Source organism: Sapajus apella, unplaced genomic scaffold, assembly GCF_009761245.1.
Source record: "Sapajus apella isolate SASKATOON/1434 unplaced genomic scaffold, GSC_monkey_1.0 scaffold38, whole genome shotgun sequence".
Lineage (NCBI taxonomy): Eukaryota > Metazoa > Chordata > Mammalia > Primates > Cebidae > Sapajus > Sapajus apella.
Genome location: NW_022436978.1, coordinates 16555510 through 16570617, shown reverse-complemented (window position 1 = coordinate 16570617; position 15108 = coordinate 16555510). Strand labels below are relative to the sequence as shown.

At 39.1% G+C, this 15108-nt stretch overlaps 1 protein-coding gene across 7 annotated transcripts in view; it reads left to right on the top strand.

Moving 5' to 3' along the window:
* Nucleotides 1-15108, top strand: part of VPS8 (VPS8 subunit of CORVET complex) — a 244417-nt gene that overhangs the window by 95507 nt on the left and 133802 nt on the right. For all 7 annotated transcript variants that reach the window (XM_032298379.1, XM_032298382.1, XM_032298381.1 and 4 more), the window contains 2 exons: nucleotides 2070-2121; nucleotides 13736-13778. In XM_032298379.1, the coding sequence (XP_032154270.1) occupies nucleotides 2070-2121; nucleotides 13736-13778 (95 nt within the window). The remainder of the gene's footprint in view (nucleotides 1-2069; nucleotides 2122-13735; nucleotides 13779-15108) is intronic.

The window sequence follows — 15108 nt, the reverse complement described above, 5'->3', positions numbered from 1 at the left end:
TGAGTAATGCTATTTGTAGATATATTCTGCTGGAGAAGATTCCTGAAAATGGTAAGAGGCTGTTATTTGCTAATTGATAATTTTTCACTTTTCCCGACTCAGAATTTTATAGCATTCACTCTATTCTTACGAGAGACTCTACAAAACATTTGGACTTACTTTTAGAAGAATGAAACCCCTTATCCATCTTCTTACTTGTCTCAAGTTTGATGGCGGAATAGTGGAGAATGAGTTGTAGACACATGTAGTGCCCTCCTTGCCCAGTGCTTTATGATAGTAACTGTGTCCCTCAAAAAAAAGCAGGCAACTGCTGAAGGCACCAGTCGACGTTTTTGCTGATTTACTGCCATCCAAAGCTATCTTCAGTATTGAGAAGTCAGCAGTCATTCTGTGGTGGTTCAGGCTTCTTTAAGCACATTAAGTTTACTAGGGCAAATACCCCTCTGATTCATAACCCTTCAATTTTGGTTGCACCTCTCTTCATTTGGTTAGTTTCTAAAATTAGTCTGCCACCCCTCTTCCCCTGGTTTTGGGGTTTTTTGGCCCGGATTGTCTGTAATGTCGAGTATTTTTTTTTTTGTCTTCAACACCTCTCAGCTGCTGCTCCATCAAGTCCAGTAGTTCCCTGAAAAAAACTCGTCAGCTGCCTCCTCAGTGAGGTCCGGTGCCTCCCTGCATGCCACAATGAAGCCACAATTTGGAAGAATTAATGCAGTTTCTAGTTTTGCTCAAAATAATCCCTCAAAGCAGATTCTGTTTTGATGCATTCTACATTGACAAGATGATTGCTATGTTTTTGTTACGTTGCTTTTCAAATTTTTGTTTTGCGTGGGTTTTGTATTCCTCATATTAATAAAATCTGGTTTGCATTTATACTGATACATCTCAAATGGAACACTGGACTATTGAGGTTACCTTGTTTTTGTTTTGTGTTCAAAGTAGTTTTCAAGCTTAATGGCTTTCAGCAGAAGCTAGGTATTTGCTATTACAAAGTCATTTGGAGATTTGAGCTGTAGGAGGTTGGGTATGTCCTATGATTACTCTTTTATAATTCTGTGCCTGTAAGGAAATCACTTTTTAGTGTTTAAAGTTTAGCTATTTTAGTACTTAAAGAGGTATAAATTAAAGGAGGTGTCCTGTCAATTGCAAGTTTCTAGATTTTTTAGAATGAAAGACAGTGTCATTACATTTGAGATGACTATTACAGTCTCTGAAATCTTTCCTTTTTTTCTAGTTTTGGCTGAGGTGAGAGTAGTGCCTTGAGTTGGGAAGAAAAACTTATTCTTTACCAATTTAGGTCCCAGTGGTGGGAGGTACAGGGAAAGGATGGAAGGCTTTGAATTAACTGACAATATGCAGATTAACAGGAGAAAAGATAAGGATTATTCACCTGTGTGGGGGGAACACTCAGTAATAAACATCTCTGCTCAGTAGCCAGGGGCAAAGGCTTATATACCAGCTTAACAAAAATGGGGGAAGTAGGGGTAGAGTTAGGTCTTCAGTGGGAAAGTATGGAAAGTACTTTTGGGCTTTTTCAGGCGAATGGCAGCTAAATTTGCATTTCCTGGTGCTAAAGATCAGCTTTTTCCCAAATTGGAATCTCCCTCTGAAGAAGCGGGGGAGGTCCATGGCAGCTATATTTCTGTGAGACTCTGCTTAAGTTTAGATGATACTTCTTTCTGCGGTTGCTGATTCTTTATTTTCAGTTTAAAATCATGTCTGTTACGACTTTGATGGGAAGTCCTTTTACTTGCTTACTAGTTTTTAAAAGAATAAAGCTTTTAAGAACCAAAGGATACTTTATATCAAAATTATAATCTCAGCTAAACCCTTCATGTAACTGGTGTTTATTGAATGGTTTTTCTTGGTGAGGAATATGACAACAGTGATTGTTTCTCAGTGACCTTCTAAACATTTCATGTACAGATTAAAGGTTTTCATATTTCATCTTAATGGTAAATAACTATTTCCATCAGATAATGGTGATTAATAGCATAGGATTCTTGATTATTTTTAAGATAATATCATTTGAGATGATGCTGATTGTTTTTCTATTAATTTTAACGCAGAAACTTTTCAGAGTCATTGCTCCACTTCTGAATGCAGGAAAGACGCTAACAGGTACATTTTCTAATCCTTAATTTTTTGCTTTCGTGTATTTAAATGTTATAAAGTTCACCAGTTATGTGTGTGTAGTGTGAATGTTGGTAATCACGTACAACCATGTGACACCACCATAATCAAGCTGTAGAAGGAGCCGTCGCCTCTCATACTAAAAAGTTCCTCCTTCCCTTCGTACTTGATCCTCTCCTCTCAGCCCCGCTCTGGGCAGTCACTGATGTACTTTCTGTCACTACACTTCATGTAAATGGAATTCTGTGCTATGTAATCTTTGGTGTTTTCTTTCACTTAACATGGATGAAGCATAATATTTTTTAGAGTCATCCATGTTGTTTTATGTATAATAATATTTTGTTCCCTTTACCACCAAATGCCATTCCATGGATTGAATATACCATAAGCTGTTTAATCATTCACCACTTCATAGCTATTTGACTTGCTTTCAGTTTGGGACTACTATGAATAATGTAATGCTGCTTCAACATTTGTGGGCAAGTTTTTTGTTTTTTGCTTTTTTTAATTAAACTTTTTGCGATAATTGCATGCAGTTGTAAGAAATGGCACATAGAGATCTTATATTATCTTTACATAGTTTCCCCAATGATAGTATCTTACAAAAATAAAGTATGATATCACAACTGGATATTCATATTGAATTCATATTGATAAAGTCAAGATACAGAAAACTTTCATTACCTCAAGTCTTCCCCCTTATTCTCTTAGTCCCCATTCCTGACCCCTAGCTATAAGTTTCTGTGTGGACAAATGTGTTCATTTTTCTTGGGCAAATACCTAAGGTTGGAATGGCTGGATTATATGGTAAATATATGTTTTACTTTCTAAGATACTGCTATATGGTTTTCCCAAATGCTGTATCATTTCTCATCAATAATATTTGAGAGTTCCAGTTGCTCCACATCCTTGCAAGCACTTGATACTATTAGTGCTTTTAAAATCTTCTTAAAACTTTAGCCATTCTAATGAATAAGTACTGGTATTTCATTGTGATTTTGATTTTTGTTCTCTGATTATTAGTGATGTTAATCATTTTTTCATGTGCTTGCTAGTCATTCACATATCTTCTTTTGTGAATTGTCTGTTTAAATATTTAGCCCTTTTTTTTTTAATTGGTGGAGATGATCTGGGGTTCTCTTCATATTATTGAATTGTTAAGAGTTGCAAGCTAGTGAGCTTGCCATCAGAGCCTGGAAGAGTTTTTTTTTTTTAATGTATCCTGGATATAGGCCCTTTTCCAGTATGTTTGGCAAAAATTTTATCGTCATCCATAGCTTGCTTTTTTGTTTTCTTTACCATGTTTTTCAAAGAGCAATTTTTAATTTTCATGAAGTTCATCTTATTAATTTTTTTTTATCATTTAGGCTTTTGGTATTCTGTTTAAGAAATCTTGGTTCAATCCAGTGTCATAAATATCTTCTCTTACATTTTCTTGTAGAAATTTAGTAGTTTTAATGCTTCTATTTAGATCTGTAATTCATTTTGAGTTAATTTTTATAAATGATGCAAGGTAAAGTTCAGGCATTTTTTTTTTCCTTGCAGCTATCAGTTGTTCCTGTAAGTCTTACATTTATTAATAAGATTATCTTATTTTCACTGAATTACCTTGACACCTTTGTGAATAGTCAAGTGACCATATCACTGGGGGTCTGTTTCTGTGCTCTCCGTTCTGTTATATTGAGCTATATGTCTGTCATCCAGCAGTGCACCGTCTTGATTATTGTGACTCATAGTAAGCCTCAAAATCGCACATTTTAAGTCCTACACTGTTGTTTTTCTGTTTCAAAATTGGTTTATTTAGTCCATGTTCTTTGCCTTTCTATATAAACGTTAAAATCAGCTCATCAGCTTTTTTCTAAAAAGCGTATTTGAATTTTCTTTGAGATTGCATTGAAGCTATAGATTAATTTGTAGAGAGAATTGCTATCTTAACACTAGAATTTTCTAATCTATGAATATGGTATGTTCTTTATTTTTATCCTTTAAAATTAATTAGTTTTCTTTTAGAGACAAAGTCCTAACTTTGTTAGTCAGTCTGGAGTACAGTGGTATGATCATAGTTCATTGCAGCTTCAAACTTACGGGATCAAGTCATCCTCCTGCCTCAGCCTCCCAAGTAGATGGGACTGTAGACCACCATACCCTCACAAGTTAAAAATTCTTAAGATAGGGTCTTGCTATCCTATCCTGGCTCACTGCACCCTCTGCCTCCCAGATTCAAGCAAGTCTCTTGCATCAGCCTCCCGAGTAGGTGGAACTACAGGTGCCTGCCACCATACCCAGCTAATTTTTTATATTTTTAGTAGAGATGGAGCTTACCATATTGGCCAGGCTGGTCTCGAACTCCTGACCTCGTGATCTGCCCACTTCGGCCTCCCAAAGTGCAGGGATTACAGGTGTGAGTGACTGTGCCTGACCCTTATTTTGGTCTTAAAGTCACTTTGCTTTCCCCTTTTCTGCAGAAAAGGCATCTGGGATTTTGATAAGGATTGCTTTGAATCTGTACTTCAATTTTATTACTATCTTTATATTACCAAATTTTTCAATTCATGAATACAGCACATCTTTTCATTTTATTTAGGTCTTTATTAATTTTTTTCAATGAGATTTTGCAGTTTTTAATGTATAGGTCATATACTTCATTTCCTCTTCCTTAGTATTTTATTCACCTTGATGCTGTTATAAATGGAATTGTTTTCTTAATTTTATTTTCAGGATGTTAATTGATAGTGTGAAATAGGTTGACTTTTATATATTGACCTTGTATCCTACATCCTTCTGTATTCATTTGTTAGTGCTAATTTTTAAAGTTAATTCCTTAGAATTTTCTAAGGAAAATTCAGATCATGTCATCTGCAAATAAAAATAATTATACTTTTTCCTTTCTAATCTAGATGCCTTTCTTTTTATTTCCTAATTGGCCTGGCTACACCTGCTAATATGATGTTGAACAAAAGTGGCAAGAATGGACGTCTTTTTGTTTTCTTGATATTAGGGGAAAGCACTCAGTATTTCATCATTGAATTTGATGTAGATGGTCTTACCCATTCGATGACATTTTCTTTACCCAGTTTGAGTGTTTCTAACATGAAAGACTCTTGGATTTTATCAGATACTTTTTCTGCATCTATTAAGATTATTTTGGGGGTTTTGTCCTTTATTTTATTGATATGATCTATTTGATTGAGTCTGTATATCAAGCCAACCTTGCATTCTTGGGATAAATCTCACTTGGCATATAATCTCAGAAATGTTGCTGGATTCAGTTTGCTAGTATTTCTCAAGGATTTCTGTGTCTATGGTCATAAGAGATATGGTTCTACAGTTTTGTTTTGTTTTGATATCTTCTTATCAAAAGAATACCAGTCTTGTTATGAGTGTGTCTTGGTATGTTTGCCTCATAACATGAGTTGGGAAGTGTTCTCACTTTTATTTTTTGAAAGAGTTTGTGAAGCATCAGTGTTAATTTTTTTTAATGTTTGGTAGAATTCAATGTGAAGCCATGTGTGCCTGGGCTTTTCTTTATTGGAAGTTTTTAAATTATTAGCTGTTTTGGTCTGTTTTGTGCTACTGTAACAGAATACTTAAGACAGGGTAATGTATAAAGAACACGAACTATGTCTTATAATTCTGGTGGCTGAGAAGTCCAAAATCAAGGTACTGGCACCTCATGTCTAGTGAAGGCCTTCTTGCTGTGTCCTCATCTGGGAGAATTTGGAAGGACAAGTGGGAACAACCATTGTGTCCTCAATTGGCAGAAGAGTGGAAAAAGACTCAACCCAATCCAGCAAGCCCTTTTTTACTAGAACATTAATCCATTCATGAGGGTGGAACCCTCATGACTTAAACACCTCCCCAAATGCCCCCTTCTCCCAACACTGATGCACTGGGGATTAAGTTTACAACACATGAATTTTGGGTGCCACATTCAGACCATAGCACTAGTTTAGTTTCTTTGTTTGTTGCAACAATTTATTCAGATTATCTGTTTCTTTTTGAGTGTTTGTTTCAGGAGTTTTGGTAGTTTTTGAATTTCTAGACATTTGACCATTTCATCTGCAGTATCTAATATGTGGGCATATAGTTGTTCATAGTATTCCTTTGTAATTTCTTTTATTCCTGTAAGATCAGTAGTGATGTCTTTCTCATTACTAATTTTTGTAATTTGACTCTTTTTTTTTTTTTTTGGGGGGGGTCAGTCTAAAGGTTTGTCTGTTTTGTTGATCTTTTCATAGAACCAATTTTGATTTTTTTCTTTTTCTTTTTCTTTTTTTTTTTTTTTTTTTTTTGAGACAGAGTCTCACTCTGTCACCCAGGCTGGAATGCAGTGGCATGATCTCGGCTCACTGCAACCTCCGCCTCCTGGGTTCAAGCAGTTCTTCTGCTTCAGCCTCCAGAATAATAATAGGGATTACAGGTACGTGCCACCATGTCTGGCTGATTTTTTGCATTTTTAATGAAGACAGGGTTTCACCATGTTAGCCAGGATGGTCTCAATCTCCTGACCTCATGATTTGTCCTCCTTGGTCTTCCAAAGTGGTGGGATTACAGTGGTGAGCCACCACACCTGGCCTGATTTCATTTATTCAGCTTTAGTCTATTATTTGCCTTATTCAACTCTTTGGGTTATTTTTGCTCATTTTCTAGTTTCTTGAGGTAGAAGCTCATTGTTGATTTGAGATCTTTTTTTAAAAATTAGGTGTTTACAGCTACAAATATTCCTCTAAGCAATACGTTTTGGTATGTTGTCTTCATTTTCATTCATCCTAAAGTATTATATAATTTCTCTTGTTATGCTGGTGATTTAGAAGTGTGTTGTCTAATTTCTACCTATGTGTGAATGTCTCACATTTCCTTCTCATGTTGATTTCTACTTTTTTCGTGATTAGAAAATGTACTTTCTATGATTTCTATCTTTTAAAAATTTGTCGAGACTTTTTTTATGACCACACATAAGGTCTGTTCTGGAGCTAGCCTACGTGCACTTGAGCACAGTCATGCGTGGAATGTCTTCTGTTGTTGGGTGAGTGTTACACAGATGTCTGCGTAGGCAGATTTAAACTTTCCCTCTGTTGAAATGAATTAATAATAGACTCATGGGTAGAAAAAGGCATGTACTTTTATTAACATGCACAAACATGGGGTAACTGCAGGACCACGATTACTCAAAAACCCAATGAGGTACAGAAGCTTATATACCCTTTCTTATGGGATAGAAGGGAGATGGGGAAATAGGCAGTTCTTTTAAGGGGCCGTAAATGATTATTAGGGGAATGAATGGACCTGGGAGACAGAAGTTAACTTGGAAAAGATTGTCTTTGGAATTTGAATGATCCAACAATATTTAGATCATTGTTGAGAGGCAGACATTATCTTGTGAAAAAGCTTGTAGAGTTTCCGTTGTATTCCTTAGGCCTCTTTTCCTCAGTAGATAGTGAGATTTCAGGAAAGGGATGGAAGGCAATTAATTGTGTTTTCTTTGGAGGGTCCAGTCTTAAGATAGATCACATAATATCAAAGTAGAGCCTGTTAACTCCAAATATCTTCAACCTGGTAACCCAGGCCTCAGTCTGTTAGAAAGTTTATTTTGCCAGGGTTAAGGATGCACCCATGATACAGCCTCAGGAGGTCGTAACAACATGTGCCCAAGATGGTCGGGGTACAGCTTGCTTTTATACATTTTAGGAAGACATGAGACATCAATCAATATGTATTAGATGTATGTTGGTTCAGTCCAGTAAGACTCGACAACTCAAAGTGAGGGCTTCCAGATTAGAAGTAGGTAGGTAAGAGACAAAAGATTGCATTCTTTTGAGTCCTTGATCAGCCTTCCATTGAATACACAATTTAGTCTGTTCAGTGAATTCTGCATTTTTCCATAAACAATAGAGCAGAGGAAGCAATCAGATATACATTTGTTTCAGGTGAGCCTCAGAGGGATGACTTTGAGTTCTTTCTGTCCTTTGTCCACAAGGAATTTCCTTGCGAGTAAATTGTGAGGCTGGCATGTAGCTTTTTATCTTTGTAGCTGTCTTATTTAGGAATAGAGTGGGAACGGGTTTGCCTGACATTAGTTCCGAGCTTGACTTTTCCCTTTGGCTTAGTGATTTTGGGGTCCCGAGATGTATTTTCCTTTCACAAGTCCCCCCCAGCTTATGCTGACCTTCAAGGACCCTTAATTTAAAATAATCTGCATACCATGGTGCCATATTTTGGGGTGAAATTCTCTGGCCTTCTCCATCTGATAGGTCTGGTTTGCTTATAGTTTTGTTTAACTCTAGTTAAGTTTTGCTTGCTTGTAGTTTTGTCTGTTTCCGTGTCATCTTCTAATTGTTCTGTTTTTGAAAGTGGGATATTGAAGTCTCCAAATACTGCTGAATTGTGTCTCTCTCACTTTATCAGTTCTTGCTTCATTTTATTTTGGAATTTTCAATTCTTTGGCAGACAGTTGAGAATTCTGCTGTAGTCTTTCCTTCCTGCTGGCCCAGAGCTGGCGTCAGCCATGGGTTATAAATGAGGGCCTTTGAGAATTTCCCTGGGTATGAGCAAAGCCCTTTATATGCATGCAACCTTTTAGAATGCCAGGAATATGTTAGAACTTGTCAAAAGCCCCTGCAGAGCTCCCATTCTCCAGTTTTGCCTTTTAAGGTTTTTGGTGAACCACTTATTAGTCCCAACTGCTAACACTGTCTCAGCCTACCGTAATGTGGAACAATGGCACTGACTGCTTTCACAAAGGTCCTAGGGACAGTGCTGAGTTCTGAGTTAGGACAAAAAAGGAGAAGGCCTGAAAATGGAGCTGTTAAGTAAGCTGCCAGCTAGGTCAAATAGTGACGAGCCTCTGAGGATGGGGCATTTGAGGGGCTACAAGACTGACACAGGAGTTTTCTCTCGGCCCTTTGCTGGACTTGTAGCGGGGGCGCCCTGTCTCCCGGCTGCTGCGCTCAGCCCCTTGCGGGAGGGAGCACATGAGCAAGCGAGTGTGGGATCCAGCTGGCCACTGCAGACACCAGCACAGGAGCGAGCTCTGTGTGAGGCCCGTTGCCAGACCAGGCATGTTGCCTTGAGGGGAACGCAGCAGCACGCAGGCAAGGGTACCCGCGACCCTGAAGCCCCAGACAGGGTGTTAGTGTGCTAATTAGCTCTTTTAGTTTTACCATCCACAGCCTGATGGACGGCAGCATGTCAGCAGCTCCGTTGGCCTCTGGCCCCATTGCGTGGGGTGGCTGCCCTATGCCAGCGAGGAGAAAAGGCCAGTGTGACAGACTTTCTGGTTACCTGCACTCGGTGGGTCCCCAGCTCTTGTACAGCGTCCAGGAAGAATGAGGATACACTGACAGTTGAAGAGTGAGCAAGGTGGGGAGTTTTACTGAGTGATGAAATGGCTTTCTGCAGAGAGGGGATGTGGGGGATGGTCGTCTCCCTACCCAAAGGCAGGAAAGTCCCCTCAATGTGGCTGAGTCTGGGGCTACTATGGGATCAGAATAGGGGAGGGGCAGGCCGTAGGCAGTATTGGAAAAGGCAACATTCGATTGGTTAAAAGGCATTCTTCAGAAAGAATCAATTGGTAAATGGTGGGCAAATAGGAACAGAAGTGTCCACTCCAGGTTGCAGGTTTCATCAGGGACCAACAGTCTGGACTTTCCGCCTTCAGGCTATTTTTTGGCTTGAAGGTGGCGTTTCACCAGGGACCTGCCCAGGCATTTGGCTGCCTCCTGGCACTATCAGACCCACTTTGCATCACTGGTTTTCACAGCTCCCCAAGTTGTAAGGCAATATTGGTTTTCAGAACTACAGTAGAGCCGCAGAAAGGGAGATGGCAGTACATAAAATTGAAAAGATTCTGCATTGTTCTCACTCATAGGCGGATGTTGAACAATGAGAACACATGGACACAGGGAGGGGAGCACTACATACTGGTGTCTGTTGGGGGGAAATGGGGGAGGGACAGCGGGGGGTGGGGAGTTGGGGAGAGATAGATAGCATGGGGAGAAATGCCAGATATAGGTGAAGGGGAGGAAGGCAGCAAATCACACTGCCATGTGTGTACCTATGCAACAATCTTGCATGTTCTTCACATGTACCCCAAAACCTAAAATGCAATTAAAAAAAGTTAAAAAAAATTTTAAAAATTAGAAAAATAGAAACATAAAATAAACCTCAACATAAAAAAAAAAAAGATTCTGCATTTTTCTGAATAAACATTCCTCAGATTATGGCAGGTTTTTCATTAATTCCAAGAGTTCTGAAAGAGTGGATTTAACAGTTTTTACCAGTATTTGTATTGCTTTTATGGAGGAGATTTTTGCAGGTCCTTACTCCACCCTTTCTGAGGTCTGTTTCTTTGGGTTCTGTTTGGTCTTTTTTCCTCTCTGTTTTTCACCTTGGGTGATTTCTGTTGCTCTTCCTTCAGATTCATTTGCTCCTCTAGCAGTTAAATCTGCTCAGTGATTTTTTATTTTCACAGTTATATTTTCCAGTCTAACTTGCATTTAGTTCTTGTTTCTGTTTTCTCTCCTGCAACTCTTCATTTATCGGTAGAAATTTTCATGCACTGAAACCGTTTCTTTTGCTTAAAGATAATTATAATAGTGCTTTAGAATCTTTGCTTGTTCTCACATTTTGTTCATTTCAGGATTGGACTTGATTCACTTTCTTTTAAGAAGAATATGTTTTCTTGGTTTTTCATGTTGAATAATTGTGGACTCTATCTGGATATTATGAATGTTACATTGTGAGGAGAGTATGGGTTCTCCAGTGAATATTTTTCTCCACTGTTTTTCAGGTATTTTTCGCCACTGAGTATTGTTTTCCATTGCTTTATTAGATAATTTTCTTGGTGGACTTGAATTGCAAACTCTTTCTCTTATGCAGCTCCAGGTCATTTCTGGATAGCTGATCTGCTTTGATTCTGATCCACACGCATGGTTTGGGGATCAGGAATGAGGGTAGACAGAGTTTGGGATCTTTCTTCTTTCTCTTTTCTTTGCAAGATTCTCCTAATTTTTTTTTCCCCTAATTTTTAATCTGTTTATATTTCTTAACTTCACATTTCCCTTGCCAGAAAGATTGTTGCTTTTTCCGTGATGGCCTCCAGCTCTGCTGTGCTTTCCACCCATGCAGCACCTAGACCCAGGCTAAAAACCACAGAGGTGGTAATTTACTTGTACAGCGAACTCCCTACCTCTGCTTCTCCAAGCGAAAGAACTCCCCACCAGAGCCTGTGTGCCTCTCTCCACACTCCAGAACCTTCAGAGAGGCAACTCCATTCTTGATCCTGGTTTTTTGTCTTTGACAAAGCTGCTTTGAGTCTTTTTCCTGCATGGTGGTTTAGTAAACGGATCCACCACAGATGTGGGCAGACAACTGGGGGATCTCCTCTTTGATTCTTTCCCTTTTGGGATTCCCCGCCTCCCTTCCACATTCATGGTTTCCTGACCTCACTTTTCTGACCGCCCCCCCACCCCCCTGTGCCAGGAAGATTCGCAGCCTTTCTATACCACCCTGTGTGTGCAGTTCAGAGTGCGCGTACTCAGGGACAGGCCGGAAGGAAGAACGGTGTGGCCGCCTGTCTCTCCTCCCCAAAGTGGGGCTGCAGTCCCCACCAGCTCAAGCTTCTATTCACTCCTCAGTAAGGCTTCAGTAACTTCAGGTAGTTACTTCTTGTATTATGTCCAGGTTTTGTCATTTTTTTACCCTAAGGGTAGGGAGGGGGAGTCATTTTATAGCCTTAACTCCGCATACCTAATAGTAGCTCTGAACCTCATCTTTTTGAGGGAAAGTTGAAAATTGCCTTTCACAGCTGTATCTACGAGAAATGAAAGTGGAGAATTAAAACATCTGAATGGAATTGATGTTCTTTTATAACAAAAAGTTGTCTCAAAGAAGCTACTGGGAAGAGAATGGTTGTAGAAAATTAAGTACTATGTCAGTTCAGTTCAGTGTACAATTTACTAATTACCTGCTTATGTGCCAGACGCTATACTGGATGCTAGAAATACAGAAATATCACAGACGTTGCTCATAAGAAGCTCATAGTAGTGGAATAATGGAGATGGGTAGATTAAACAAATACATTTAGCTCTATCTAGGGATATCATGTGCTAGGTATATTCTACCTGAGATTTCCAGCACAAAGGTATGGAAATTAAAAAAATGTCTGAGACAAGCCTCAATCAATTTAGAGGTTTACTTTGCCAAGGTTGAGGACACACTGGGAGAAAGAGACACACGCTGCGGTAGGCTCTTCTGCCTGTGCTTTTTCCGCAGAGGGTTTTGACAACTTCAGTATTTAAAGGGTAGAGTGTGGACAAGAGGGAAAAGAGGAACAGTCACTTGTGCATTCGTCTCATGCTCAGTAAATCTGCATTTTACATAAGGTAAAGTAAACAGAGGAAGAAGCCAAATATGCGTTTGTCTTGGGATGGACTGAGGCATCATTTCTAGTCTTGTCTTTGGTGCCTGTGAAGATCACCTATTAATTGACATTGTCAGGGTGAGGGAGGCCACCTGGGTAGACATGGCCTTCTGTCTTGCAGCAATCTGTTTAGTAACAAAAGGGAGGCACGTTTTCCGTTCGTTTGTTTTTGTTTTTTATGTGACTCAGTTCCCAAGCTTAACTTTTCCTTTTGGCATAGTGAGTTTGGGGTCCTGAGACGTTATTTTTCTTTCACAGGTGTTTATCTAGTTAGCCAATAAACATTATGTGTTATGCCTTGAAGGTGATGATCACCATGTGTCAGTTGATTTGGATCAAATAACATTTGGAACAGAAGCAAAATGTCATTGTTCATACATTTGGAGCAATTCAAGTTTACATGCATTAACATCACAGATGTTGAGTACTCGTGAAGGATTACTGATAAAGGCATACACGTGCTTGCATTATGGCCAGCATTCATCTACCAAAAATTGGAACTCCAGTTCTTCGTTACTGCCGTCATCTGCATGGCCTAGGCGTTCCCAGTCACTCCACCCTGCTGATGCTCCTGCTCCGTTCTGAGTTGCACTTGACCCCGTGGCTTCAAACTTCATCACATTATCCTTCTGATTTCTTTAGTCAAAGAACAGGCTCATGTCACCAGATGGCAGAGTCCTAAGTTTTTTATATAACTTAGCATAGGAACTGCCTTAAAGATCATTTAGTTCAGTTCTGTTACTTTAAACATTTGGGAACAATGACCTTTTCAGCCCTAGAGCATTGTGAGTGATAAAAGTCCATATTACAGATAAGAAGACAGTATATTATGCCTTAACAATAATTAATTGGTTCTGATGTGCAGTTCATCAACTCATTGCCTGCCCCACACCTTCCCTTGCTCCCAAGTTTGTGGTTAGGCCAACCATACATTGATCTCTACCCTCAGATCTATTTGTGCATGTATCCTTGAATAACTTACATTGCTCTTGTGTCTGTGAAAAGAATCTAATGAAAATTTAAAAAAATAATAATGTAGTCTTACCTCAACTCTCTGTTATTTAGGAATATATTTGCCTCACCTTAAATGTCAAGGTTTATTTTTTTGTTTCGACATAAAGATTATATTTCTGAAAAGGTTTTGAGAGAAAATTGCTGAAGATACTTCTCTTTCTATTTTAGATGAACAAGTTGTTATGGGCAATAAGCTTCTTGTGTATATTAGGTAAGATCGTTTTGTGTATTCATCTGCATGTATGTTCTTTCTATATTTTTCCTATATTTTTAGAGATACAATGACCTCTTATCTATATAGTACTTTTTATTTTTCAAAATTCTTCTGTGTAGAGCAGTGGTTCTCAACCATGGATAATTTTGTCCCCTGCTTCTTAGAGATGTTTGGCAACATCTAGAGACATTTTTGGTTGTTATAACTGGGGCTAGAGAAGGGATGCTGCTGGTATCTAGTGGGCAGAGGCCACGGGTGCTGCTAAGCATCATACAATGCAGAGTAGTCCCCACAACAAAGAATGATCTGGCCTGAAATACCAGCAGGGCTGAGGTTGAGAAACATTGGTGCTGAAACCCAGCCTTTTTACGTTTACCGCTGACAACTATGTGGAGCGTGTGTTGTCTCTATTTTATATATGAGGGCAAGACACTTGTTCAAATCATGAAAAAGTTAGTGACAGAGGTAAAACTGGAATGTTTATCTCCTGACTCCTGGAGCAGGGTTCATTCCAGTAGACTGTGCAAGTTCAGAATTGAGTCCTGAGAGAACTTTTAGGTAGGTGGCTATTTGACAGGAAGGCGGGAAGGTGGCAGAACCTAGCGGAACATCATGTTCGCTCATATGTCACGTCAGGTTAACCGTGAAACCGTTTCACACTTGTTACATCCATTCTTTAGTGCAAAAGAAATATGCATTTACTTAGTGCTTTATCATCCGTACTTTAAACTCTTCGGGATGTGCAGGTGTCCAGTTGTCTCCAGTCTAACACTGAAAATTGTAGTTCAAAAAGGTTTAAAATTTGCTCCTCTCCAAAAAAAAAAAAAAAGAAAGAAAAAAGGTAGACATGTTCAGATGACATTTGTAGTAATTCAGCATTCAGCTCACGAGGCAAGTCATTAGCCAAGAAGAAGGTCTGATTTGGGGGTAAAACTATCGGGTGAATTTCTCCTCAGAATCTGACTCCCTCTGGTTTGTCCTGGTGCAGGCATTGTCCAGATATTTAGCCCAGCTCTTTCCCCATCTTTAATCACCATTCTTAGAGCTCCTAGTTTAAAAGCATCTGAGAACACCAGGCTTCTAACAGGCTAATCATAGTATAATGGCGCCACGAGGCACCATCTTTCTGGATGCTGAGTGCAAGGCCTTTGGCAGTCTGTCCTCATTCCTTCTTGCCCCTTTACTAGAGCATTGGTTTTTCTTAGGAAACATGAAGAAACGAAAACTCCCACTCAGTCACAGGATGCATTACTTCACCTCCATATCTGTTGTCCACGTTTTCTAAACTGGATGTCATCCTGATCTGCTTTGGAATTTAACTGACAAA